Below are 26,444 nucleotides of genomic sequence, written 5' to 3'. Positions count from 1 at the left end.
GATACCAGGTTGAAGGGGAATTCTGCCAAGATGTGTGCGAACTCGTTAACTCATTGTTGGCTGCAGAGATGGAACTTGGTGGAGGGCAGGTAGCTTGGCCTCTCTCAAGGAGAAAGTTTGGAAAGTCTAGCTGTGTACAAGCTGTTGACCTTTGAGATCCACTAACAGGCAGTGAGTCCCAAGGATGTCTGCTCCCAGGAGTGGTTGTTGCACTGCCACCAGGGTTAATGTCCATGTGAACCAGCTGTCCCCGAAGTGGTGTAGTGCAGGTGCAGAAAGTTCTTATATTGGAATTGTTTGATGCCCTCAGGAATGGGCCCAGCTTCCTGTTATGAGTGTCGGAGGCTGAGAAGGGCAGGACACTGATCTCAGCCAGTGTTGAATAGGAACCATCACCCTGATAGGGAGTCCCACATGTGGAGGGGGCTGTCTCGCTGGCCAGATGCCACACCCACTAATGATGGTCGGCCGTGTTGTTTATCTGGAAAGTGCGGGGGTGGGGGAGGAAGCATCAACAGGCCTCTGAACCCCACTGCTGGTGATAGAAGCAGTGTTGCTCACTGGGGTGAGGTGGGGGGTCTGTTGGTTGGCCGTGGCTGCCTAGCCATCTGCTGCATGCAAGGCCTGGCGACTTGTTCCATCACACTACTCATGTCTCTTTTTGCTCTCCAGAGCATGTCCGGTCATGCTGTGACCTTTTTGTGGATCGATGAAATCCTTGGCAAGCAGCAGTTGGGAATCCTCTGGTAGTCTCTCCAGAAAGATCTGCTCAAAGAGCAGGCAAGGTTTGTGCCTATCATTTAAAGTTAACATGTTGCTCATAAGGGCAGAAAGGGCCCTGTCCCCCAAACTGTCCATATGCAATAGTCAAGCCATGCTCTTTTAGGGCCACATATTTGCCTTGCTCCGAAGGCATTCCAAGGAATTTGAGACTCTTGATGACCTCAAAGGTCGAGCCATCAATTGTCAGGGAAGCGTGGTTCTCCTGAAGTTGACAACCATCTCTTTTGTTTTATAAATGTTTAGTTATAGGCTTTTGACTCTGCATCAATCCGTTAGCGACTGCACCTCATCTCTGTATGCTGACTCCTCATTCTTACTAACAAGGCTCACCACTGATGTGGTTTGAGCTGTATTTAGATGCAGTCATGGGTCAGCAAAGCAAACAGCAGTTGACTAAGCATGCAGTCCTGGGTGCCCCCTGTGCTCAGTGTGATGGTCTGGGAAGTGCTGTTACCGATCTGGACTGATTGAGGTAAAGAATCCAATTGCAGAGGGAGGTGTTTACATGGAGCAGGCTTAACTATCTCAACAGGTACTGAGGTATGATAGTGTTGAATGCTCATCTTGTTATAGAGTTTTATAGTAGAGAAAAGGTCCTTTGGCTCAACACATCCATGCTGACCAAGTTGTCTACCCAAACTTGTCACCATTTGCCTGCATTTTGGCCCATATTCCTCTAAACCTTTCCTAGCAACATACCTTGCTTCTATCACTTACTCTAGTAGGTCATTCCATAAACCTACTGCCCTGTGTGAAAAAGTCATCCCTCAGGTCCCCTATAATTTTTTTCCCCTCTCACCTTCAATCTACACTCTCCAGTGTTAGACTCTTCTAATATGGGAAAAAGATTGACTGTTTACCTTTTCCATTTCCCTCATGATTTTACAAACCTCTGTAAGGTGCCCTCCACAAACCACCTATGCTCCAGGAAGACAAGTCCCAGCCTATCCAGCCCATCGATCCTTTGCATCTCCCACCTGTCCCCGAGCGTGAGCAGAGATCATAGCTTTGCCTTCCCCACCTCCTCAACTCAATGAATTTCAAGCTGTACATGATTTTCTTCTGCCATCTTTGCCTCCATGTTCATTTCTTAGGCCAAGAGTCTTTATACTCCAGTCTGCAGACCCTTTCTCATGTTCCTGGAGTTCCTAGACTGCCTCAACCCTTCTATCTTAATTCATTCCTTGTGATCGACCACCTCAATTTTTCTTCAGCTTCATCAGGACAATCAATCCTTCGTCTCCCAGTTGCCAAATTTGCTTCTTTGGATATCAGTTTCTTACCTCAGCCATTTGACCCCATGTTGCATGCATTTTCTTCTCAAGATCTACAAGCAGAATTGTTCTGAGAGTCCCAGAGCTTTAGTCTTCTTTGGTCCCAAATAACTCATCCTGGCTTCATTCTTTCTTGTTTTGTTCAGTATCATCCCATCAACATCCTTCAGACACCGCCTGCCACTTTAATAATTTGCACTCTCTTGTACCCAACCACAAAAATTTAATGTTCCTCCACCTCCAGCCCAGAAAATTATTGCTTGAAGGTCCTATGCCTTTTGTATGCAAAAATGGTCCACCTCACCCTCCATCTTGCTGAATTGGCTCTCACAGTCTTTACTCACTTTCTTGTAAATTAAAGGATGTGACTATAAGAACCAAGGGTCAAAGCGATGCAATAATGATTTTAAAAATGTTAAATTTAGATCCAGTACAGTAACAGGCCCTTCTAGCCGACAAGCCCGTGCCACTCAAATACACCTACGTTGTAGTCAGTTGCGCTGATCCGCAAGTGAACCTGGTCATGCAGGTGCAGGCTTGCACTGGGCTGACATCACAGTGGTCCCGGTGGGGGAGCCACAAAGGATTATGGGAGTCATGCTGATAAACTCTTGAGAGTTCCAGTAAAGTCAGTTGGTTGGTTCAACTCACTCACAGCTTGTTTTTTTTCCCTTTCATTTGCTGCACAGTGCGCTGACCACAATATGACCAATTAACCTACTAACCCTATACATTTTTAGAACATGAAAGGAAACCAGAGCACCTGGAGTAAACCTCTGCAGAACAGGGCAAATGTACGGTTCTCTTACAAACAGCAGTGGATATAGCGGTGAGTTAACCATGCTGCTGTATTGTCCTACACATTGTACAAATGCAGCAAAATTCTTTCTTGGTGCAATTGAATAGGTACTTATATATTAAAAAAATTAGTCAACTTAATTAAATTAAGACAATACAAAAGATCAATAATAAATATTCATAGCAATCCTAGTGCAAAAACTTGCAATAGAACAATCCTTTTATGCCAACAGACCTGCCCCTGATTAGAGTATGTATGGTCTTTATAGATACGTGTGTCAACCAGCCCTCCTTCGTCAGCTATACCCTATCTCTGTTGATGATACGGGTGTCACATTTGTGGCCCGAAATGTGAAATTAATAACACCATCACCACATGCTTTACCAGTTGAACATCTCAGTGTCTTTATTTTCCTGCTTCCCTTATTTCATCATCCTGAACCTTTTACCTCCGGTGCATACCATCTGACTTCCGGTCAGGTTAATACATATCATGCATATTCATTATCATGACATCCCTTCTTTCACCAGAAATAAACTTTATATCTTTGTTTAAATGTAAACACTTTAACACTATCAATAGCATTTTTCTGTCTTCTGAACCAACAAAACAACTTCAAATTCAAAACAAAAACAACTTCAAATTCCCTCTTCACAAAATGTAACATAAACATGTTATAACCCAATGTAATATAATAGCTCAACTGTTCTTCTGTAATTATACTAATACAATGCTCACCTCATATGCAAAATGTAAACATTTAAATTTATACACCTCACATGTTTAAATTCCAATACTTTTGTTTTTTTTTCATTTAATACTAAATAGTCGACTAAACAAAAATGCAATTCATACAGCACTCATACATGTACTTTATGATGTATTGATCAAATCACTGTCCAAAGGTTCCCATTATCATTTCTCTTCCTTGGTGAGTAACATTACTGCGCTTCATTGAAACTCATTCCAACTATCACAAACTTTCACTTTCGTGATAATGCGGGCACGATTAGAAATATGGCACAAAATATTCATATCGTTTAGGTGGTTTCCTGTCCCGTCTCGGCCTTCCTGCAATGCTACTGTCGCAACTTGGTTGTTCACCCTCAGCACCGGAAACACTGCTCGCTGCGGCCTCTGGTGTTTCTGGTACTCTGGTCACTTCATCGGGAATGCTGGTAACTACCTCTGGAACATCATCTGGTCCCTCAGGTTGAGCATCTTGTATTGGACTTCCAACCACTTCGCTCAGTGTCACTCTGGATTGGTACTTTTTTGCACCAGACACGTTTCTTTTATACAGGACTCCAGCTGGAGACTTGACTGTCACCATACTGCCGCTTCTGGATACAACCGTGTAGGGTTGATGGTAATAAAGTGTGTCTAGCTTACCACCACTCTCTTGCCTCACAAGAACATTATCTCCAGGCATGATGTCTGAGTACCTGGCCCCACGCTTCGAGTCTGCATACAGCTTTGCTGCTCCCTTCTTTTCAGCATCGTAGCCCCTCATCTCCTGGTCGTCCCTGATTTCCTTTATTTCGGGCATTTTTGTGCGGATTTTCCTCCCAAAAAGTACTTCTGCTGGACTTTTTCCTGTGGTTGCATGAGGCGTTGCCCGATAGACAGCTACATAGGATAGCAATGCTTCTCTCCAGTTCTGTCCTTCTGCATGAGCAATCCGTAATCGTTTTTCGATGAACTGATTTTGTCTCTCTACTTCCCCATTGGCTTGCGGCCATTTAGGAGTTACTTTATGATGGTGGATACCTGTGGTTCTCATGTATTCAGCAAATGTCTCTGAGATGAACTGTGGACCATTGTCAGAGTACAGCGTAACAGGCAATCCATGTCTCGCAAAGATCTCTGCCAATGCTTGTATTGTTTTTTCAGTGCTCGTTGACCTCATCACAGAGTACTCATAGTATCTGCTGTAGTAATCTACCACTACCATGATTGACTCACCAGTTGGTAAAGGTCCGAGAAAATCAACAGCTACATCGATCCACGGTCCTGTCAGGAGTTGCGTACTCCGGATCGACTCTGGAGGATTACTCCTACTTGTGAGTTGACACCCATGGCAGGTTTTGACGAATTTCTCTGCGTCTTTATCACAACCTGGCCACCATACTTTACTCCTGGGGTTTTGCTTGGTACCAACAATAACTAGGTGTCCTTCATGAGCTAATGATACGATCTTCGGTCTCAACCTCTGTGGTATCACCAATCTACACCACCTCAATACACACTGCCCGATGCAACAAAGTTCGTCTCTGATGGGAATATATGCCTTGAGAATACACTTGTCCCATTGTCCACTTTGGATACATTCTCTAACTTCCATAAGTTCTAAGTCATGTTCGGACTCTCTCTCGACTTCCCTCGTTGTCACAGCTTCCGGTGTCGACTGAATAGCTACGAAGCGTACAAAGCTCTCTGCTTCTGTCCCCAATTCTGACTTGGATTGTGGGCATCCATCTTTCATCAATCTGGACAGCGGATCAGCAATGTTTGCTTTCCCGGCAATGTGAACTACTTTGTACTTGTACGGTTGGAGTCTGAGCACCCATTGTTCTATCCTGGCACACGGTTTGGACCTGGCGGCATAGATTACCTCCAATGGTTTATGGTCTGTGATGAGTTCAAATTCAATGCCATACAAATATGCATGGAATCTCTCGCAGGCCCATACAAGTCCGAGTGCTTCTTTCTCTGTCTGAGAATATTTCCTTTCCACATCTGTCAAAGATCTGCTGGCATAGGCAATGATTCTTGGTCCCACATTACGCATCTGGACCAACACGACTCCCAATCCAACAGGACTAGCATCCGCTATGACTTTGGTTGGTGCAGCCGGATCATAATGCCCAAGAGTATCAGCATTCGTCAGACTTTGTTTCAGAGCTGTGAATGCTTCCTTCTGCTCAGAGCCAAAATGGAATGGTAGACCTTTCCTGGTTAGTTTCCTTAGTGGTTCTGCCAGTGTAGCAAAGTTAGGGATGAACTTTGCACAATAATTAACCAATCCCAAGAAGCTCCTCATCTCCGTTGCATTCTGGGGTTTACGTGCATCTGCAACAGCTTTCACCTTGGCATCAGCTGGGTTCAGTCCTTCCCGTGTAAGTCAGTGTCCCACGAAGTCCATCTCTGAGACACCAAACTGGCACTTGTCTCCATTCACGGTAAGGCCAGCCCCCTGTAGTCTGGATAGCACACACCTCAACCGTCTGTCATGCTCTTCCTTTGTAGCCGCATGGACTATGATGTCATCAGAAATGTTGGAAACTCCAGGAATGCCTTGAATCACTCAATGGATTTCGTACTGGTAGATCTCAGGAGCTGCATTGATGCCGAACGATAGCCTCTTGTACCGGTACAATCCACAGTGAGTCACAAATGTTGTCACGTCCCTGGATTCTGGGTCCAGCTCTAATTGATGATAGCCCCATTTTAAATCAATTTTTGAGAACATCTGACTGGTAGTTAACTCCTGAAGTACTTCCTCCACTGTTGGTATGGGGTGTCGTTCTCGAATTATAGCTTCATTGGCCATCCTCATATCAACACACAGTCTTATGTCACCATTTGGTTTGGGCACGATCACTACTGGGCTGACCCACTGTGTTAAATGTTCTGCAGGTTCAATATTGTCTTGCTCGATCAACTCTTTGATTTTGGCCTCGACTTTCCCACGGTCCAAATGGAGTTCTGCGCACTGGTTGCGCCTTGGGTTTGACCATTTTGTCCACTGCTAGCTTTAGTTGTCGACCTTTCAGCTTTCCTACTCCCTGGAAAACTGCGGGGAATTCTTGCTTCATATCCTCGTATGACTGCTGAATTGACACGAGCTCCAATATGAAGTATTGCCAGGTCTTGCGCCGTGCATCTACTCAGCAATGGTTATCCCCTCTCGTCTATGACAACAAACTCTGCTTCAGTGTACTTGTCACCAGCTTCAACAGTCGCAGTGAAACATCCAATGGTCTGCAATGGCTTGGTTGCTGTGTATGGATAGTTTCTTTGAACACTTCTTTGATGTACAAATGATCTTTTCTCTTTTCAATTTCTCCCATAAAAGTCGGTCAATTAAATTACTGTCACTGCCTGAGTCTACAATGACTGGAAGTGTCACACCACCAATTATCACTGGGACCTTCTCATGATGTACATCATTCAATGTAAATTGATAGTATTTCTGCCCATCCTGGTTGTCATCATCATCGTCACTTTCTGGGTCACCTTCTATATGGCGAATAGTGCCTTTATTTCCAGGATACTTTCCTTTCCCCCAAGCTTTGCCCTTAGAAGCTATACTCTTCCCATTCTGGCTTGCATTTGACTTACTTTTGCACTTCTTTGCAAAGTAGTCCTTACCTCCACACTTTCTACAAACTTTGCCTTTCGCTGGGCAGCATGGGTCTTTTCCAAAATGACCTCTGTTTCCACATCTGTAACACTCCAAGTCATGTGTCGGCATATTTCTTGGCTGGCTATGGCTATGCGAGAGCCTATTTACTTGTTGACCAACTTTGTATTTACTGGGCTGGCTTGAGTTGTCTTTCAGTTTCATGATATGAAATTGCCCCTCAACAGCCTCTAATGCAGCAACAATTGCTAAAGTATTGGTAAGTTTCAACTCACCCCCTTTTTCCAGCAGTCGCCTTCTGAGTTTGTCTGATCTGCAGTGCTGCACGACTTGATCCAATAACTGGTTGTCCAAATCAGCTGCCACGTAATTGCATCCAACAGCCAGTTGTCGCAATCTCGTCACGTACTTTACTCTCCATCTTCTTGTTTTGTTTTGCGAAACAAATGGCGTTGAAATGTAGCATTCGGTGTCACCACATAGTGTGCATTCAATACATCTACGGCTTTCTGGTATTCCTCCTTACTTCCAGTATTCGAAAGCGTCTTAAAAGTTTCCCGAACTGCGGGCCCTGCGGTGAAGAGAAGTAATGCCCTCCAATGCGCTTTCTGTTCCGCCGTACTGCTATCGAGAAATAGGCCACGACTGTCGGCGTAGGCTTCAAATTCTTCCAGCCATGCCTTCCACTTCACACTCACAGTGCTTGCATCACCCGTCAGGTCAAAATGAGGAACACCTCGAAGTGCTAGAAATTCAGCTCCTGTGACTGCCATGAAGAAAACCTTCCAGCTCAAAGCCACCGATTCAAAATCCAAAATGTTTATCACATTTAAAATCCAAAATGTTTATCCTCGTTGCCAATGTCACATTTGTGGCCCAAAATGTGAAATTAATAACACCATCACCACATGCTTTACCAGTTCAACATCTCAGTGTCTTTATTTTCCTGCTTCCCTTATTTCATCATCCTGAACCTTTTACCTCCGGTGCATACCATCTGACTTCCGGTCAGGTTAATACATATCATGCATATTCATTATCATGACAACGAGTACTTTCTCCTCCTCTTTGACATAACTTGAGGGGCTCATCATAGTTGCTTTCAATTTCTATGTTCCCTTTCTTGACTCATCTTACTGTTCCGCTGTACTGCCAACATCTACTCCAAGTTCACAGCTATCCAGGAGTCTTAATGCACACGTTGCTCTTCTTACCAATTTGTATTCATTGTACTGGCCACTTTCTTCCTGGTACTTCCTACTGGCCCTATACTGTCACCCCTGCAGTTACAGCGACTGCCCATCCTGCTTCCTGTATGGACACCATCCGATTCAAGATTCTTTTATTGCAATGGAGTCATACAAGTCATTAGAGTCATAAAGAAACAGGCCCTATGGCTCAACTTGCCCACACTGACCAAGTGGTCCCATCCACACTAATCCTACCTGTTTATCCTACTAAAATTTATTCTATCCTTTATCCATCCAAATATTTTTAAACCTATAGGTACTGCAGCAGCTTGTTCTATACACCCACCACCCTCCAAGTGAAAAAGTTACCCCTCAGGTTCCTATTAAATCTCTCCCGTTATCTGGTTCTTGATTTGGCTACTCTGGACAAAAGATTCTGTGCGTTCACCCAATCTATTCTTCTCATGATTTTGCACACCTCATTGACATCACCCATAAGACATTGAAACAGTTGTATACCATTTAACTCCCCTGCACCATTCCATCATGAGCTGACCCATTTTCACATTCAACTTTACTCTCCAAAACCTTTGATACCCTGACTATTCAGATACCCATCAATCTCTACCTTAAATGCTTGCAAAAACTTGGCCTCCACAGCAGCCCATGGTAACAAATTACAGGTTCACCAGTCTATGGCTATAGAAATTCCTCTGCATCTCCATTTTAAATGGGCATCCTTCAATCATGAACTGCCATTTGTCAGCTCCCCTACCATGGGAAACAACTTCGCTATGTCTACTCTGTCCAGGCCTTTCAACATTTGAAATGCTTGTGAGGTTCTCTTCCCCCCACCCCCCTCCACTTTTGAACTCAGCTGTCAAACATTCCTCATCCTCCTGCAGATACATAAAATTTGTGGAATTTTGCTTGCTGTAAGACAAAACAGAGGTACCACTAGCCCAACATCTTCATCAATAAGAGAAAGGAGAATGATCAGGAACATGGGAGTATGTGTATTTGCCTCCTGCAGTTCCTGTAATTTCCGTCGACACAAGGCCACCCATCCTTTCAAGGAAGCTGCTATCACCCGAGGACTTCAGGAACCCTGCTTTCCACTGGCAGCCTCTTGAATCCCAGTCCCAATTCTTCCAGTTTCTCTGCCACATCTATTCTCAGAGTGCCACTTCTACATTGCCATTTTTACTCATCTGTGATTTCCCTTCCATTCTTAAGTGGATTAGGTTGTAAATCGCATTGTCAGACTTCTGTCACATCCTCCTCCCCACCCCAGCCAGAGCAAGAACAGGGTCTCCTTAACACCATCCGCATTAATAGATCTGCAGTTTCCAATGGGACATCACTTTAATCTTCTAAAGGGATTGTTGTCTCATTCATCCACAGGCTTATGACCCACTGTTCATTCTCCTCACTACACTCTCATGGTGCCACACGAGTCCTCTCACCTCCTCCTTCCATACTAGATAAATCAGTGATTCACCTGTGCTTCTTCCAAGCTAGTGTACAACAGCCACAAGCTCCTTTATAAGCCAATCAAGGTGACCCTGGGCTTCCTTCACCTGCCAGCCTACCATCCCCACCCGCCACCTACATTTTTATTCATGCCTCCACAAGGTCCTTGCTATACCTTATGAGTTTTCGCCCCGAATCATCGATGTGTCTATTGCTCTCCACAGATGCTGCCATACTCTCGGAGTTTCTCCAGCACTTAATATGTGTTGCTCCAGCTTTCCAAGATCTGCAGATTTAATTTTTATTTCAGCCTCTTTAAATCTCCAGTTTGCTCATAAATCTTTGTATTTGCACTTGTATTCTCCACAAAGGAGATAACCTCAGCCAAAATCCCAGGTTTCCAGCATCGTTTCCTCCGTGTCATCAAATTGTAATCGATTACTTCCAATTTAAATACTTCCAGCCAACACTACAATCACATCATTCAATCTCTTCTGTTCCCCCAACAGAGCTTTATTTCTTATTGCCACCACCCCACACTTGGTTCTCAATTTCTTCCCCTGCCAAAAGCTAATTGACCCAACCATTAACCAACTTTTCTCTCTTCGTATCACCTGGGCACTTGAACACTTCCCACATTTTCCCATTTGATATTCAGTATTCTGCAATAGCTTGTTACGAGACATGCATTCATTGAAATCAGTGTATGGTGAACTGTATGAATGCTGGATAGTTAATTTAGCATCCATATCTTCTTATGTCCATTTAATATGAAATCAAACTTGTAAATTATAATTAATTGATAACATTTTGATACTCAGATATTATCGTTGAAAATCATGGACAGGAATGTAAATCTTATGTTGTGGATTATTGATTTTCAGATCAAAAACTAGTTCTGCATGGGCTGTTAGCACATGGAGATGTTTCACCTCTAGGCACATTAGCTTTACATACAAAAACTAAATATGCCAACTGGAAGCAACAATCATTACATAAATGCATAACACTGGGACACATTACCAACTGCATCATGCAACTGATACTGATATCATTAATTCCCACTTGCCTCAATCTCAGAAATTTCAATACAGTCCTGTTTAGTTGTTATTAAAAATGGTGATTAAAACAAACATACAAAACCTAACAGTCATGTTAACATTTTGCAGGAGTTCCAGTGAGACCTTTAATAAACTTCATTTAGTCTGAGCAATGCATCTAAAGTAGATGATTTGGCTTTGGAAGATTTGAAATGGATGTTTCAATTCCATGAACAAATAACTAACTTCCTGTGCATTTCTGCAATGCTCAACCTTACAAGATCTGATCTTGGGACTTAGTTCTGCTGAAAATAATCCATAAACAATTCAAACAGAAAGCATTCAAAAGATGCCCAAACAAAAAATTTACCCCAAAGGTTGGAAAAAGTCTGAAATGTGAACTATTTTAGAACTTTAAGATGACCCAAGAGTTTATGAGGGGTTAATAGTTTCCCCAGCAGCCTGAAACGTTGGTTTTGCATCTTCACCGTTGCTCTATAAAGTACTTGTTTGATCTGCTGAGTTTCTCCAACATTGCGTTTTTATATTTGCACTTGTGTGGAGAAAAACTCAGAGCATTTTGTCATGTAGTAAGAGAAATAAAGGAAACTTGTTTTGTCAGTCACGCACTAACACAAGGAGTAGATGAGATGGGAACATTGATGGATTAAAGAAATCAAGACAACAAAAAATTGCTGGTAACTTAGCAGGTGGGGCAAATTTCTGTGGAGAAACTTAAAATCAGATTAATAACCTTTCATCAGAAAATGAATGATAAAGAGCAAGGGAATAAGAAAGATCGTGCATAAAGTGTTTAAACAGAGTTCTGATCACAGAGTTCATGTCAAATTCACCAAACTCTTGTACAACTTTAAAACAATGGAAGGTGGCTTGTTAACACATATCTGCATCAGTTGTGGTTGAATGGTTTGGTCCTTTGCAAAATATATTCTATATTCTACAGTTGCTGGAGGCAAAATATTTGGGTACAGTGAACAGGTAGAAAAAAATGATAAAGCCCAATGAAAATTGGGCATTCATCAAAGTTCTTGAAATAAAATGCTTTGGAAGTTATTCACATAGATGGCATATGCCTTAGTTGTCCTACTTGAAGAGGCCACCACCAGACTTCCCCACAGGAGACAGCAGAAGCTGGAAGCTGGAGCAGCAATCAATCTGCTGGAGGAACTCAGCAGGTTAAGCAGCATCTGTGCGGGGTGGAGGTGGGGGGGGGGGGGGGGGGGGGGGGATGGTCAACATGTCAAACCAGAACTCTTCAAGACAAGAGCACCAGGCCAAAATGTTGAAAATCCCTTTTCTCCCACTGATGCTGCTCAACCCCTGCCAAGTTCCCCCAGCAAATTGCTGATTTCCCCCAACTCCTGCCCATTAAATTACAGTAAATGAGGTTCTCGATGAAGCTGATCAAGTATCAGCAATGTTTTTAGTAAACTGCATTGTGGAGGAGATAAAAACAAAATCCAGCTTGCAGTGTTAATACATTAGGCTCAGATGTGCCAGGAAATAGAAAATGCTTCTCACTTTTTCACTGGTTCCTTCACATAGTACACAATTGTGGAGAAGGAAACATATAAAATCTTTATTAGAGGCACTAACTATGAGGACAAAGCAATTATTGGATAGCAACTTCCCAATTCTTCTGGAATCTATTAGCAATTTATCTCATCCACATAATGCATGCTAAATAGAAAGGAGTGTGAATGTTCTCAAAATGAACTACTGCTTCAATGAAATCTGCATGTTTGTTTTTAAAATTGTTACTGATGTCTGTGGAATTATATGAAAATTGGACGGTCACAATCTCTAAATGGTCAAATAAGTGGGGTCATCCAGGAGGTCACACTCCACGCAGACAGCACGAGTTAAATTAAACCCAGGTTCTGGAGCAATGAGGCAGCAAATCTACTGATGGTGCTACTGTGTAGTCCAAAAGAACCCAAGCAACAAAGGGAAATAATTTTAATAGTATGTGAAATCCACTGCCAGCCAAAAGGATGATAAATACATATTCAACAGTATCCCTCAAAAAATCTTAAAAACCTTAGTGCAATGATAACAAATATGGCAGTAGGTCAAACTGAATCAATCTTCAAATAAACTGGTGCGGAGTCAATGCCTTGAATGATCTTTCCATCCTATGCTGCATGAATGGCCTGTTTATGGTCCTTGATATTATTATGATATAAAGAACCTTTGCTCCAACAACATGGCACAGTTAGTGTAGAGGTTAGCATAACACTAATTATAGTGCCAGCAACCTGGATTCATATCTGGTGCTGTCTGTAAGGAGTTTGTGTGGCCTGTGTGAACTTTCCCCGCCCCTTCAAAAATGTACAGTTTATAAGTTAATTGGTGTATTTGAGTGGTATGGGCTTGTGGGTCAGAAGTTACCCCTTTTACATAGTGCTTGAAAGCCAGGTATTATCTGCCTTTTCCAGTGCTGTGTGAATGCATCAAAGATCCGCCAAGGTAGGTAGTTTCAGATGGAGCACATTGACATGGGACCAGTTTAAAAGGGCGAGCCATGTTGCCATGCTGCTGTGCTATACATGTTCCCCTCTTTTGGTTCAGGAAGCCAGCTTGCTGTGTAAAAAGACTCACAGACTCTGCTTTTTTTCAGTTCTGTGCGAACAAGCAAGCCAACTTCCAGAGATGGGTTGTGCACATGACAATAACATGGCTTTTCAGTGTAAAAAGTGCTAGTGATCCTTACCTTCCCAAATGCCCACATTCCTTTGATTTTGTATCTTTAATTTAAGATGGATTATAAATGGAAGCTTTACAAATAAATTTGGAAAAAAATAACTTCAATATGGATAAAATTAGCATACATAACGTACCCAGTATTCACAAATTTATCAAATTGCTTCTCACATTTTCATATGCAGTACATTTTAGTACCTTTAGTGCACAAAGGACTGCCATTTCTAAAATTTAGCCCAGACTGTTTCATTCAGCTACACTAACATTTAAATAAACAAATTTAAAATCTTTATTCCACTACATGGCTTAGAAGCAAATTTTCTAATAATCTGGAACCTTGCAATTGATAGAATAAGACAAAATCAAAGGGAAAGCAAACAGGAATTTAGGGAAAGCTCTTTTTGTCTCAGTGAAGTCATACTGAGTGCACTCTCATTTAAAGCATCAAATTTATCAAAATACATTGATATATTACCCAGTGATGTTTGTATAACTCCTCGAACACAGTAATACATCCCAATGGATTTTATATGGAAAACTTTACACTAATTTGCATTGGGAGATATTAGATTTCAATTTATTAAATAACCTCATCTCTGCTTCAAGACAAACAAACGTATCTGGCAGACAAAAGAAAATTTTTATTGGTGCACAAGTATGTCAGGAAAATTTTCATTTCCAACATCAATCTGGATTACAGAATCAAAAGTAACTCAAAACTGGAAAGTACAAAAAAAAGGAAGATTGTGGAAACAGGACAAATTTAGCTTATTAAAACATTTCTCAAAATAAAAAGGCCCCAATATGCTGTAGAAAATCATAAAAGCAAAACTTCAGATTCAATGCAGTTAACCTGTCAAGAATGGATTGAGGAAAGTGGGAAACAAAAAGAACGGATACTGATATAACCTTAGAAACTGGGCTTTTGTCCCAAAATGCTCAAAATATTAGTGTTTTGTGATTCCCTTTGTAATACAGTTGGGAGAAGAGGCCCAAGCCTTTAACAGAAGATGGAAGCTAGCACATAGCCCTTTCAGAAACCAATTGTTTATTAGCACAGTTAAAAGGTAATGCAAATGCCTTATGTGCCAAATTTCAGTCGACATCTCAAACAAGCTCTTAAGGACAATTGGCAGGGTGGATTTTTTGAAAGATATTATATGGTAAGACATGCCTGAAAAAGTGCAGTCACAAAAATGAAAACTGTTTGATGGATTTTAAAATAACTGGAGGAAAAAAAGCAGAGAGCGCCAGCTCCTTAATCATTTGCAGAGCACCCAATATACATCACCCAAAATCCAAGACTAACAATTGATAAAATCCCACACTAACGTTTATAAACAACCTCAAGTTTTAAACGCAATAAACCAGATTTTAAACATGTTATCAAGATAAACCAAGCTTACATTATGCACATGTTGAATGCTGGCAAAAATAGTGCACGTTAAATGCATTTGGGCAATGTTTATTCAACCAACATCTTTCGAGTTTATGTTTCACACACCAGGTGCTTATCACCCGAACTGGTTAGCTTCAGATTTAAACACATCCATCAATTTTAATTTATCAGTAATTACTGAAGCTGTTGCAGTATTAACATCAATTTATATAGATAAAGCTGCTCACCCCTAACACCCTTTGTTTGGGTATAAAACAATCACTGTGGAATTTGCAACAGCCGCCACGAATGGCTAATGAAGCCAAGAGCAATGCTGGTGCTTTTATATTTTGAAAAGGTTAAACACTGCAATGCAATCTACACTTCAAGGTAGTGCGGCGGGGCTGGGCGGGGTAATGCCAAGGAGCAGACGATGTCCACTCCTAATGATTAAATGATACTCAAACTAAACTAAAATGTTACCAATGTGCCAATTGTTATAATTCATCTGTAATTTTTTTTGGTGAGTAATTGTTGGGACAGGAGTAATGGGAGCCTAATTTGCAGGCACACTGTTTGATGTATACATACACACCCTTATGAAATCTATTAGACAAAAATAAAATCAATTTAGCACGACACACTATTAAAATTCTGTAAAGTTGGATTTAACACCCTTGGTTACACAGTAGAAGTGTGAAAATGTATTAATTTACTCACAAACAGTCCCTTTCTTAAGGTGCTCTTACACCATAGCGGCTTAGCCTTTATTGCAAAGCTGGTCTCCACAGTGCAAATAAACCTGGTCTCCATCTTACTCACTGCATATCCACTCTTAGAATAAAAGAAATTACGTAGAAACATTAATGTTGAAAGTAGATGTACAGATGCCACACCTTTACAACCGGAATTAAATGTGTCAACCCTCCTGGCAACATTGCATTCTCTATTTGGGATTGCCCCTTGGTTTTACTTAGCACATGACCAGTTGTTCCCCAGTTCCATGGTTACACGATGTAATTCATTGACATACCCTATTTCAAGACCTAGGAATGGCAGGGGTGGGGAAATATTCCATTAAAACATACTATGAGAATCAAGTTGTCAGGCAGAGGATTCCGTTTGTCAGTAAACATTTTTCTCTTAACTCCCTTTAATGCAGGACCATCCCCAAGATTCCAGGAGAGAATGTGTATGCATTTCTTTGAAACAGAATTAGTTACAGAGGTGGAATAGCTAAATCTATGCAAGATTAGATGGTCTGATATCCAGCATGGCTTCTCTTTCTTCCGATCAGATAAGCAATCAACACAATCAACACAAGGCCAGCAAGAGCTGCACCAACTATGATTGGGATCAACATGTCATCTTTATCCATTTGGCATTCTTCCACTGTTCAAAACAAAATTAAAATTTAGAATCTCAATGTTCATTGCTCGGTTCAGGATCCTAAAATTTCAGCAAGCATAGATTAAACAGACATATATTTTAAACGAATAATTTAATGATAAAATCCTTCCTCACTTGAACAGGCCACACAATAATTATGGATTTTGTTCCATGGAAATCAACAAATTAATAAAGAACATTAAAAAAATTGGGCCATGCAGCTTTCAAGGCCTACTTTCTATTTAATTAAACCAGTCGGTTTCCAAATCAAGTCCACTTTTCCAGTCCATCCTGAATGCTTCACCAGTTCTAGGCATTTCACAGCTCAAAGGTAATTAAGATCTCTTAAAAGAGCAATGAAAACAGAAAATGCCTGACCCATAACATTTTTCTCCAGCCATAGATGCTGCCTATTTCTACAATTTCAATTTTTAAGACTTTCAGCCACTGTAGTTTTGTTTTTTTAACATTTTAATTTATTTAAGTGTAAATATTACTAGAATACAAACAGAGCTGTGCAATATCATAGCCCAATGTTAATGAAATAAATGTCCAAATAATCCATTTTACTAATGATGATAGAGGAATATATCAAAGAGTATCCGGAACACCCCGACCTACACTGCAAACAATCCCACAAAACGTTATATTCACCCAAACCAGTACTCAATTTAATGACCTAGCTCAGGAAGAGAAAAAAAATGTAATTAGACTGATTATGGGAAAGCTATGCACATTTTGCCAATGACTGTAAATTATCGGCAATAAGCTGTAAAGGAAATACTGTTAAATACACAAAATCGATCTTGCTTTTGAACTTCGACTAGAGACAGCAGGAACAAGCTGCAAGCAAGAGGCGGAGCGAGCAGGTTCCAAGAAGATAAATTGGCCGTGGGAGCAGTAAGTGTTCTTTTGAAGCTCTCCAGTCAGCGCAGAGCACCCTTGTGGCCATTCCCTTCAACAATAAGAATTCCATTTTGTATCTACCAGGGACAAAGTGTTGGCCTTGTGTTGACTGGCCCTTCAGCTCAGAGGAGAGAAAAGGAAAGTTATGGGATTCGCTAGTTAGGCCGACAGATAGGAGGTTCTGTGAATGAGGATCATGTTGCCTCCCAGGTACCAGGGTCAGGTACCAATGACACGGAATGGAGTAGGGATGAGGTCCTGAAGAGGGAAAATAGAGAGTTAGGAAATAAGATGAAAAGCAGGATTTTAAAGGTGCCCATCTCAGGATTGCTGTCTGTGCCACACGCCAGTGAGCATAGCAATAGAAAGTTGTGGCAGATGAATGCATGACTGAAGAGTTGGTGCAGGGGTTCAAATTGTGGATCATTGGGATGGATTTCTTCTAGGGAAGGTCTGACCTGTACAAAAAGAACAGGCTGCACCTGAACTGGGGAGGCAACAATATTCTGGCGGGCAGGCTTGCATGAGAGAGCTGTTGGGGAGGGTTAAAATTAGTTTGGCAGGGGGTGGGAACCAGAATGTGAGTGCAGAGAATAGAGCAGAAGGTGAAAAGCATGATGCAATGTGTTGTGAAAAAGAACAAGCACGGAAGGAAGCATAAATGTAGTCAGTTAGAGGATATGCAAACTATTGGAGATGATTCTTAAGGATATGATTTATGAGCATTTGGAAAAGTAGTTTACTCAAGGATAATCAGCATGGCTTTGCGAGGGGAAGGTCATGCCTCACATGCCTAATTGAATTTTTTTTAAAGAGATAAAGGGCAGAGAATGTGGTCTATATGGATTTTATTAAGACATTTGACAAGGTGCCACGAGAGACTCGTTAAGAAATTCAGGAGGCGCAGGATCCATTAAACCATGGCTGTGTGAATTAAAAATTGTTTTGCATGAAGAAAGCAAGCAGTAGTAGTGGACAGAAAGTATTCTGCCTGGAGGTCAGTGACTAATGGAGTTCTGCAGGGATCTGTTCTGGGACCTCTACTCTTTGTAATTTTTATAAATGACCTAGATGAAAAAGCGCAAGGATGGATAAGCAAGTTTGCAGATGATACAAAGGTTGGAGGAAGTGTGGATAGTGCTGTAGGTTATCGTAGGTTACAAAAGGATGTAGACAGGATGCAGAGTTGGGAGGAAAAGTGGCAGATGGAGTTCAATCTAGATCAGTACGAGCTGATGCATTTTAGAAGGTCAAACTAGAAGGCTGTGAACAGGGTTAATGGTTGGATACTTAATAGTATGGAGGAACAGAGGGACCTTGGGGTCCAAATCCACATATCTCTCAAGGTTACCATGTAGGTTGATAGGGTAGTTAAGAAAGCCTATGGAATGTTGGGCTTTAATTAATAGGTGTATTGAGTTGAAGAATTGAGAGGTCATGTGGCAACTTTACAAATCTCTAGTGAGATCACACTTAAAGTATTGTGCTCATTTATGGTCACCTCATTATAGGAAGGATGTAGAAGCTATGGAGAGGGTGCAGAGGAGATTTACCAGAATGTTGCTTAGATTAGAAAATAAGTCTTATGAGGCAACGTTAGCAAAGCTGGGACTTCTCTTTGGAGCAAAGAAGGATGAGAGGAGATTTAATAGAGGTCTACAAAATTCTGAGAGGCATAGATAAAGTAGGCAGCCAACACTTTTTTCCCACGACAGGAACAGCAAGACCAGAGAACATTTATACAAGTGAAGGGAGAAATGCTTAGGGAGACATCAGTTTTTTTTTTATAAAACAGAGTTGTGGGGCCTGGAATGGCTTGCCAAGGGTGTTGGTGGTGGAGGCTGAAATATTAGACATTTAAGAGACTCTTAGACAGGCACATAGATGAAAGAAAAATAGAGAGTTACAAGGTAGGAAGGGTTTAGTACTTTTTTTGGAAGGAACCTATAGGTTGTCACAATATTGAAGGCTGAGGGGCCTGTACTATGCTGTATTGTTCTATGTTCTAACTATCAATATTATAAAACATATTACCAAATAGGACAGCTGGATCCACACAAAAAACAGACCTAATAAAAACAGTATTTATTTATTTAAATTAACATAAAGATGAGGTTTGGCAAAGAATAAAAGCTAAAGTACTTATAAAGATGCTAGTGATTGGTCCCATGACTGTTCTCTGTAGAGCTTGTATTTCAAAATCTGTTCCAACAGATTTCCACACACCAAAATTTTCCCACCACAAGCTGATGTGATTAGTCTTTGTCTATTTCCAGGTATTACAGTATAACAGATTATCCAAAATCCTCATTTATCCATTTTGTTTTTAAGAGGAGCCTTCCAACAATATCAAATAAATGAGAATTTCTGAAACAATCAAAAATCCTCATTCATCTGAAAATCATCGCCTCCCAAAAATATCAGATGAACGAGGATTTCTGAACCAATCAAAAATCTTCATTTATCAGATTTTTTTTGGGCACCAAACTCACTTCACAGCTTGAAAAAATAATCAAAAACTAGCATGCTCATGTGTGTCTGAATTGCCATTTTGATTCCAAAGGAGCACTTGAGGGTTTTGTGATTGCAAAGAGGTCTGCAGATAGAATTGTAATTGTGAGTAGAATTTCAACTGTTTGGTGATTTGTCTTACAGTACTTTGTTCAGGTTGTTTTTGTGGTGTGAATTAAACATTATTTCATGCTTTAAAAAGTCTTCCCTTATCGCTTGTTGTAGTTTAAACACCATTACAAGTGATTTGCTGTTGCTACTGGGCTTAAAAAAATGACGAGTTATCCAGAAAAAAAAAACATTTATCCGACATAGGTGCGGTCCTGACTATTTTGAATAATCGGTTATACTGTACTTAAATCTCAACTTTTTTGTAATAGTTTTCATGCAAAATCTGTGAAGATTATTCCTTCACAATGCACCGTAAGGATTACTCCTGATGCTAGTTTGGACATCCATTTCCAATTCTCTTCACAATTTTCCTGGGCTCCTAAAGATCTCAGGGAAAAAAAACTTGAAACTCAACAATGTACACCTACTTATTTTGTGAATTTAATTTAACTAAAAGCTTAAATTTACTAAGATTCAGTTGAAGTTAAAAACAGCAATAGCTAGAATATCTGGTGGACAATGACGTGTGTTTATACTGTAATAGTTGCCATGTGTGTAATTTAGGTAATCCCAAATTTTACAAATGAGAGAGGAAGAAATAAGACCTAAAAGAATTAGCAAAGTGCCCAAAACATAAAGGAAAGATGTATCCATGCACCAAACTACATATCAATTTAAGAAATTTCAGAACACACAGACAGCACAGTATTCACATGACAAACTCAGTTTTAACATTTGAAAATGTAATGAACTTACCAGTTCCATATTTTGAATTTTCTACTTTGAATGGTTGCACATGGAGCTCAAATGCATTGATGGAAACATTGGAGGTCACCTGGAGAACCTGTTCAGCTTGGCACATGTAAGATTTGCCCAAAGTTGTCTGCAGATAGTGCAGGCTGGTATTTTCAACCTTAAATTCCTTTCCTGAATTAAAAATGCAAAGCATGAATGACTTTGAGGTAATTGATCACATAGCATTGACAAAATTAATTCAAGCAACATGTTAGAATACTGTAAACATATAGAAAAAAATAACTTTTATTCTGAAGATATTTTCCTGCAGGTACATCTGCTCAAATACTTCAATTTTACATTTCAAGGGCCTTAAAATTAGTGACCAATGCATTAATACAATTTTGAATACATACAAATCTGCTAAAACTTGATACTGGATACAAGGTTGGCAAAAAAAAAGAGGAATAAAATTGATGCAGTGCCAGATCAAGATCCAACAAAGATCTGTGAGCATTGGGCAAATGGTGAATGATACCAAGTGCAAATTAAGAGCACAAATAATTTTTCCACCATTCATATCATATTAACTTGCTCCTACATTTAAAGTGCATCATTCATATGGTGCCAAATTCATGAGTCAAACTGTATCCAGAATTCTAACATTTTGTGACCACTACTCCCCTGGGAATTCTTAACCTCAAAATCATTCATTAATCCTATCTCATTAGTAGATGTGGGTGGGGTTTGTAAAATACTGCTCCACTAAACAATCCCTCCACCAATTTCTCTTCCATTTGCCAATTTTATTTGTTTGATCAAAATGCAGATTAAAATCACCTACTTCTGACATGTCTTTGAAAATTCCTCATTTATGATTTGTCCTACCTGGTTCACTCAAACCAATTCTATATCACTATCCACTGTGTTTATATTATTACTCAACTTTGCACTGTCTTACTTTCGGCTTTTCTTTTGGAAGCTTGAATAATTGTGGTTAGAGAATCTGTATGCCTACTGTATGACATCATCTGCTATTGGCCTGAACTTGTACTCAAGATCCTGATTATCCACGTCGAGGCCTCCTCTTTCTCCAAAGTCGTATGACCCAACCGTTTCTCTCTATTCACTTAACAGTGACAGATTTACACAGGGAGTGGCCCCTTGAGTTCATTACCTATTGAGGATTGTTTTACTGCATAGAAGTTTGGGCTGCATGAATTTTGCAATAGGAGGCCTTCATTCAAAATACTTATCAAACATAACATTTTCAATCCCCCTTTTGTAGCAATGCAGAATTATTAGACCAATGTGTTCAACAATGCTTTCTCATTATAATTGGCAACATGAAAGGCCATAGGGAAAAAACAAATTACATCAATCGCTGTAAAGTCTGCATGACCAATTTATAAAGTTCTCCATATTTCCTGTTAATATTAATTTCCTGCATCATCGTCACCAAAAAGACAGTCAACATTTTAAATGGGAAATCTTGTCAATACTGTTGTTTTGAAACCTAGCTCTAAATATTCTTTCAAAGACTACCTAATTTTCTCAATTGAAAACTTGTGTCCAAAACTAGTTAAAACAAAAATGCATTAATGTACAAAATGTTGGATGATATCTTGTGGATCCCATCAACAAAAAAAAACTTAAAAGTTGCAGAAGGCAATTTTGCAAAGCACATACAATTATGTATCAATGCATTTTATTCACAGTATAGCACACTCAGTTTTTAAGCAATCATTTTATCAATCTCAAATTACTTATGGAAGCACAGTAAAAATTGCAAAGCTTTACTGCTTCTCTTGTTTTAAAATAGATTTTATCCTAGCATACAATGTTGCAACTTTGAATTTAGAATTATTTAAAAATTACAATTTCAAACAGAAAAATAATTTTTTTTAAAAGCAAAAAACCCCACCGTTATATTTAAAGATAATTTTGCAACTAACATTTGTGAACAAATGTAATAAATGATACTGTGGGCGGTAAAAAAAAATGACAACCAAAGTTGTTGTCTCCCCTTCGCAACCTCTAACAGACACAAGGAACCCAACGTTAATCATATACACATAGATCTCCTAGTTCCCTTAATTCTGTCAAACCTACAGGTGTTTTAGAGCATGAGAGAATTGTGGGGCTCATTATCCTGTGAAACTCCAAATGTGCCTTTGCAGCAGTATTTTCATTGCAAGCCCTGGAGTGGAGAAGTTTTCAATAACATTATAATTTTCAAAATCATCACAATTTCCAAACAAGACAGTAGTAATTTACTGTGTAAACCATTTACAAGAACATTTATGTTGATTTAACCATTATTTTCATGAGTATCTCAAATCTATGGGGTGTAATGTAAGCCATGTTGATTCAAGTAGTCATTTACAACCAAGTTTCACTGTAAAAGTTGAAACTAACCTCGAGATGGAACAAGGCTTGTGGAGATTACGATCCCGTTCAGATAAAAATTGCTGAGTGTAGCATTCTAAATAAAAATACAGTTTTCATAATACATGCTTGTTATATGTGTCCAATCAGGTTTGAGTAACAACAGTAAATCTTTGAGACTAATTGGTATTATTCTAAAAACATTAATTCTTTAAAGGCATATGTTTTCTTTCTATGAAAATACCAGTTAAATAACTGTCAACTGTATAAAATCAGTTATAATTATTCAATACAACTGACCGGATATTTAGAAACGTAAACACAAATTCAAACTATTTTTTTTTGGGAAAACCAAAAAAAATCCAAATTTTTTCTGTGATTAACAGTTACAGCAGGGAAGCCGAAAAATGCCCAGGGGGTCATTAAGCTTTACTTTATTAAATAGCCACCAGGCTTTACAATTATCCACATCATAAGCCAATGAACATAGTACCATGAATACATAAACTTGGGCTACAGCTTGTGTGCAGATTGGGTCAGTCCTGCAGATGATTACTGTCTTCCCCGATGGAACCCTTCTGGGGTATGGGGCCAGAGTTTCACTGTCCAACACTAGCACAAGTAGAAACAGGTCACTATAAAATTGGTATTGGTTTTGGGTAACAAGGGAGCAGCAAATGCTAGCAAATGTAACAACGAGCATTTCAGCATGAGTATTTCATCCCGATTACCAAATATCTGTATCTGTTATGCATGGTTTAAACTAATTGTTCTCACTAGGCCCTTTAATTGATGTGAATTGTAAATTTTCTAGTGAATAGTGTAACAAAATTTCCTCTGATTTCCAATCACTGGAAAATAAAGATGGTAGAATAAGGTTGAAGAGTAGTTCATGAACAGTATGAGATCACAAGGCTTAGAGCAGACAAGGGTGTTGAAGGTGGCAATGAAAATTAAGGCCTGTTAAGAGATTTGTGGTAGCGTATGGCAAGAGTGGATTGAAACCTTGGGGTTGGGGATGTTTAGAAAGACTTGGTGTGAGTAGATACTCAGAATCCCCAAAAATGGTACAAGTCACAAGGGAACCACCATATAGCAGTGATTTAAAAAAAACTTCAATGGAAAATTGGTTTGCATAAGTTGAGCAGCATCTGTTGGGGATGACAAGGAATTGATAACATTTCAGTTTGAGATTACATCAGGACAAAGTGGACAGGGAAAATAGTCAGTGTATAGCAAAGGAGTGGGGTAAGCTAGGGGCTTGTAAGTGAAAGGTGGGCTGAGGCAGGGTCAAGAATGATGAGCAATTAAATAGGGAGGGAGACAAAGACAGGTGCAAACGAACAGGGGAATAAAAAAAACAGCAGATGGAGCCAGGTGAGGGAAAGAAGGGTAAAAATGGAGGCAGAGACTGAAGTGGGAACATAAAGGTTACAAGTGTTGGAATCTGATAATGGAGTCATTGAAGGAGAGATGAAGAGCAGATGGAATCAGTGGAGGAGATACAGTAGGTGAAATGTGTGGGTAATTGGTGGTGGAATAAGGAGGGGAGGGGAACAAAAATGGGAGGATTGGAGGTGGCTTGAAAGAGGAGAGAGAACAAAGAAAGGATTACAACATAGAACATCAAATGGGCCTATATAATCCCACACCACCATCAATCTAACCCTTCCCTCCCTCCTAGCCCATTACCCTCTTTATTACATCCATTTAACTATCCAAGAATCTTTTAATTGTCCCTAGTGCATCAGCCTCTGCTACCTCCTTCGTACCTCCACCCTTACCTGAAAATTCAATATTTATACCACTGTGTGGATGACTTCCCAGAAAGGATACGAGGGGAAAGAGGAATGAGATTTAAAGAATACAAAACATTCAACTGAAATGCATAGAATTTGTGCACATGTACATTTAAAATATTTAACTCACTGCAACAAACTGAAAAATCAGCGTGGTTGAAGCATCTGTCAATTGAAGGGTTGCCTGATCATTGCTACAATTTCCACTTGCACTTATTTCATGGGGATTAATGTTAAAAATTTTTGTTGTACTCTGCAAAACAAAAAGCAGCATTTCATATAGAATTTATGTTCCAAACTGCTTTACATATCAAAAGAGTTCAAAATTAAAGTGTCCAAGGATGCACGTACAATTTATGTTATGAAATATATGTTATTTTAGGCCCACAGCGGATGCCATTTCCCTGGCCCTACACTCAGCCCTGGAACACAGGGACACCCATGTCAGACTACTATTTATCAACTACAGCTCAACTTTCAATACAATAGTACCTCTTGTTACATGATTTTGGTCTCAGCAATGCTCTTCACATTTGCATCCAAGACCTTCTATCTCACAGGCCACCACCAGAGGTATGGTGAAAATGCCACCTCTAAACGCATCCTCAACACCAGGACACCACATGGCTGTGTATTCAATCCTCAACAATATTCCCTGTGCATCCACAACTGTGTGGCCATACAAAGCTCCAACTTCACCTGTAAATTCGTGAATGATACCATCATTATTTCAGAATCCCCAACCATGATGATGAAGCAGAGTACAGGAGATTGATGGACTTGTGGCTTAGTGCCAGGAAAACAACCTTTCCCTCAATTTTAGTAGGATGAAGGAGCTGGTTATCAACTTCTGGAGGAGGGTTGGAGCTCACTCCAGGATCCACATTATCAGTGACATGAATTACAGGTAGCCATCTCACTGATCCTCCACTCTTCACTGGATCACCGAGGCCACAGGAACAGCTACTTCAGGCAATTGTTCACTGACTACAGTTCACCATTCAACACCATCATACCAGTAAAACAAATGACTAAGATGTAGGATCTGGGACCCCGCTCGCCTCTCTGCAACTGGATCTTCTACTTCCTCATCGGCACACTATAAGCAGCTACTCAATGCTGACCACCAACATATGGACGCCCTCAGGCTGCATGCATGGTTTTCTGCTCCATTCCCTGCACACTCTTGACTGCATAGTCAAATTCAGCTCCAACTCAATGTACAATTTTGCTGATTATACTACGAGTCACAATACAGGATGGTGACTGACAATCTGGCTGGAATCCTGCTCTCACCAAAACCAAGGAAGTTATGGCTGATTTTAGGAAGGAGACAACGAGGGACTTTACACCTGTTTGCAATGATGGGACAGAATGGAGAGTGGTAGTACCTTCAAGTTCCTGGGAGTCTACATTTCAGAACACCCCTTCTGGAGCCAGCCCATCAAGACAATCATGAAAGCACACTAACACCTTTGCTTTCTAAGGCATCTGAGGAGATTTGACATGTCATCAAATACTCTGTGCATTGTGGAAAATACACTGACTGGCTGCATCACAACCTGTTTTGGGAATTCA

General features: G+C 40.2%; 1 protein-coding gene across 1 annotated transcript in view; it reads right to left on the bottom strand.

Annotated features, from left to right (window-relative positions):
• Positions 1-14,270: 14,270 nt before the first annotated feature.
• lamp1a (lysosomal associated membrane protein 1a) overlaps positions 14,271-26,444 on the bottom strand; it is a 44,122-nt gene continuing 31,948 nt past the window's right edge. Inside the window, exons 6-9 of the mRNA XM_069889548.1 lie at positions 24,997-25,119; positions 23,098-23,164; positions 20,701-20,871; positions 14,271-16,419 (exon numbers count right to left, since the gene is read on the bottom strand). Of these exons, the coding sequence (XP_069745649.1) occupies positions 16,280-16,419; positions 20,701-20,871; positions 23,098-23,164; positions 24,997-25,119 (501 nt within the window). The 3' untranslated portion in view covers positions 14,271-16,279. The remainder of the gene's footprint in view (positions 16,420-20,700; positions 20,872-23,097; positions 23,165-24,996; positions 25,120-26,444) is intronic.

Source organism: Narcine bancroftii, chromosome 7 (genome assembly GCF_036971445.1).
Source record: "Narcine bancroftii isolate sNarBan1 chromosome 7, sNarBan1.hap1, whole genome shotgun sequence".
Classification (NCBI taxonomy): domain Eukaryota; kingdom Metazoa; phylum Chordata; class Chondrichthyes; order Torpediniformes; family Narcinidae; genus Narcine; species Narcine bancroftii.
The sequence above is the reverse complement of the archived record's forward strand: the minus strand, read 5'-3'. Positions and strand labels throughout refer to the sequence as shown.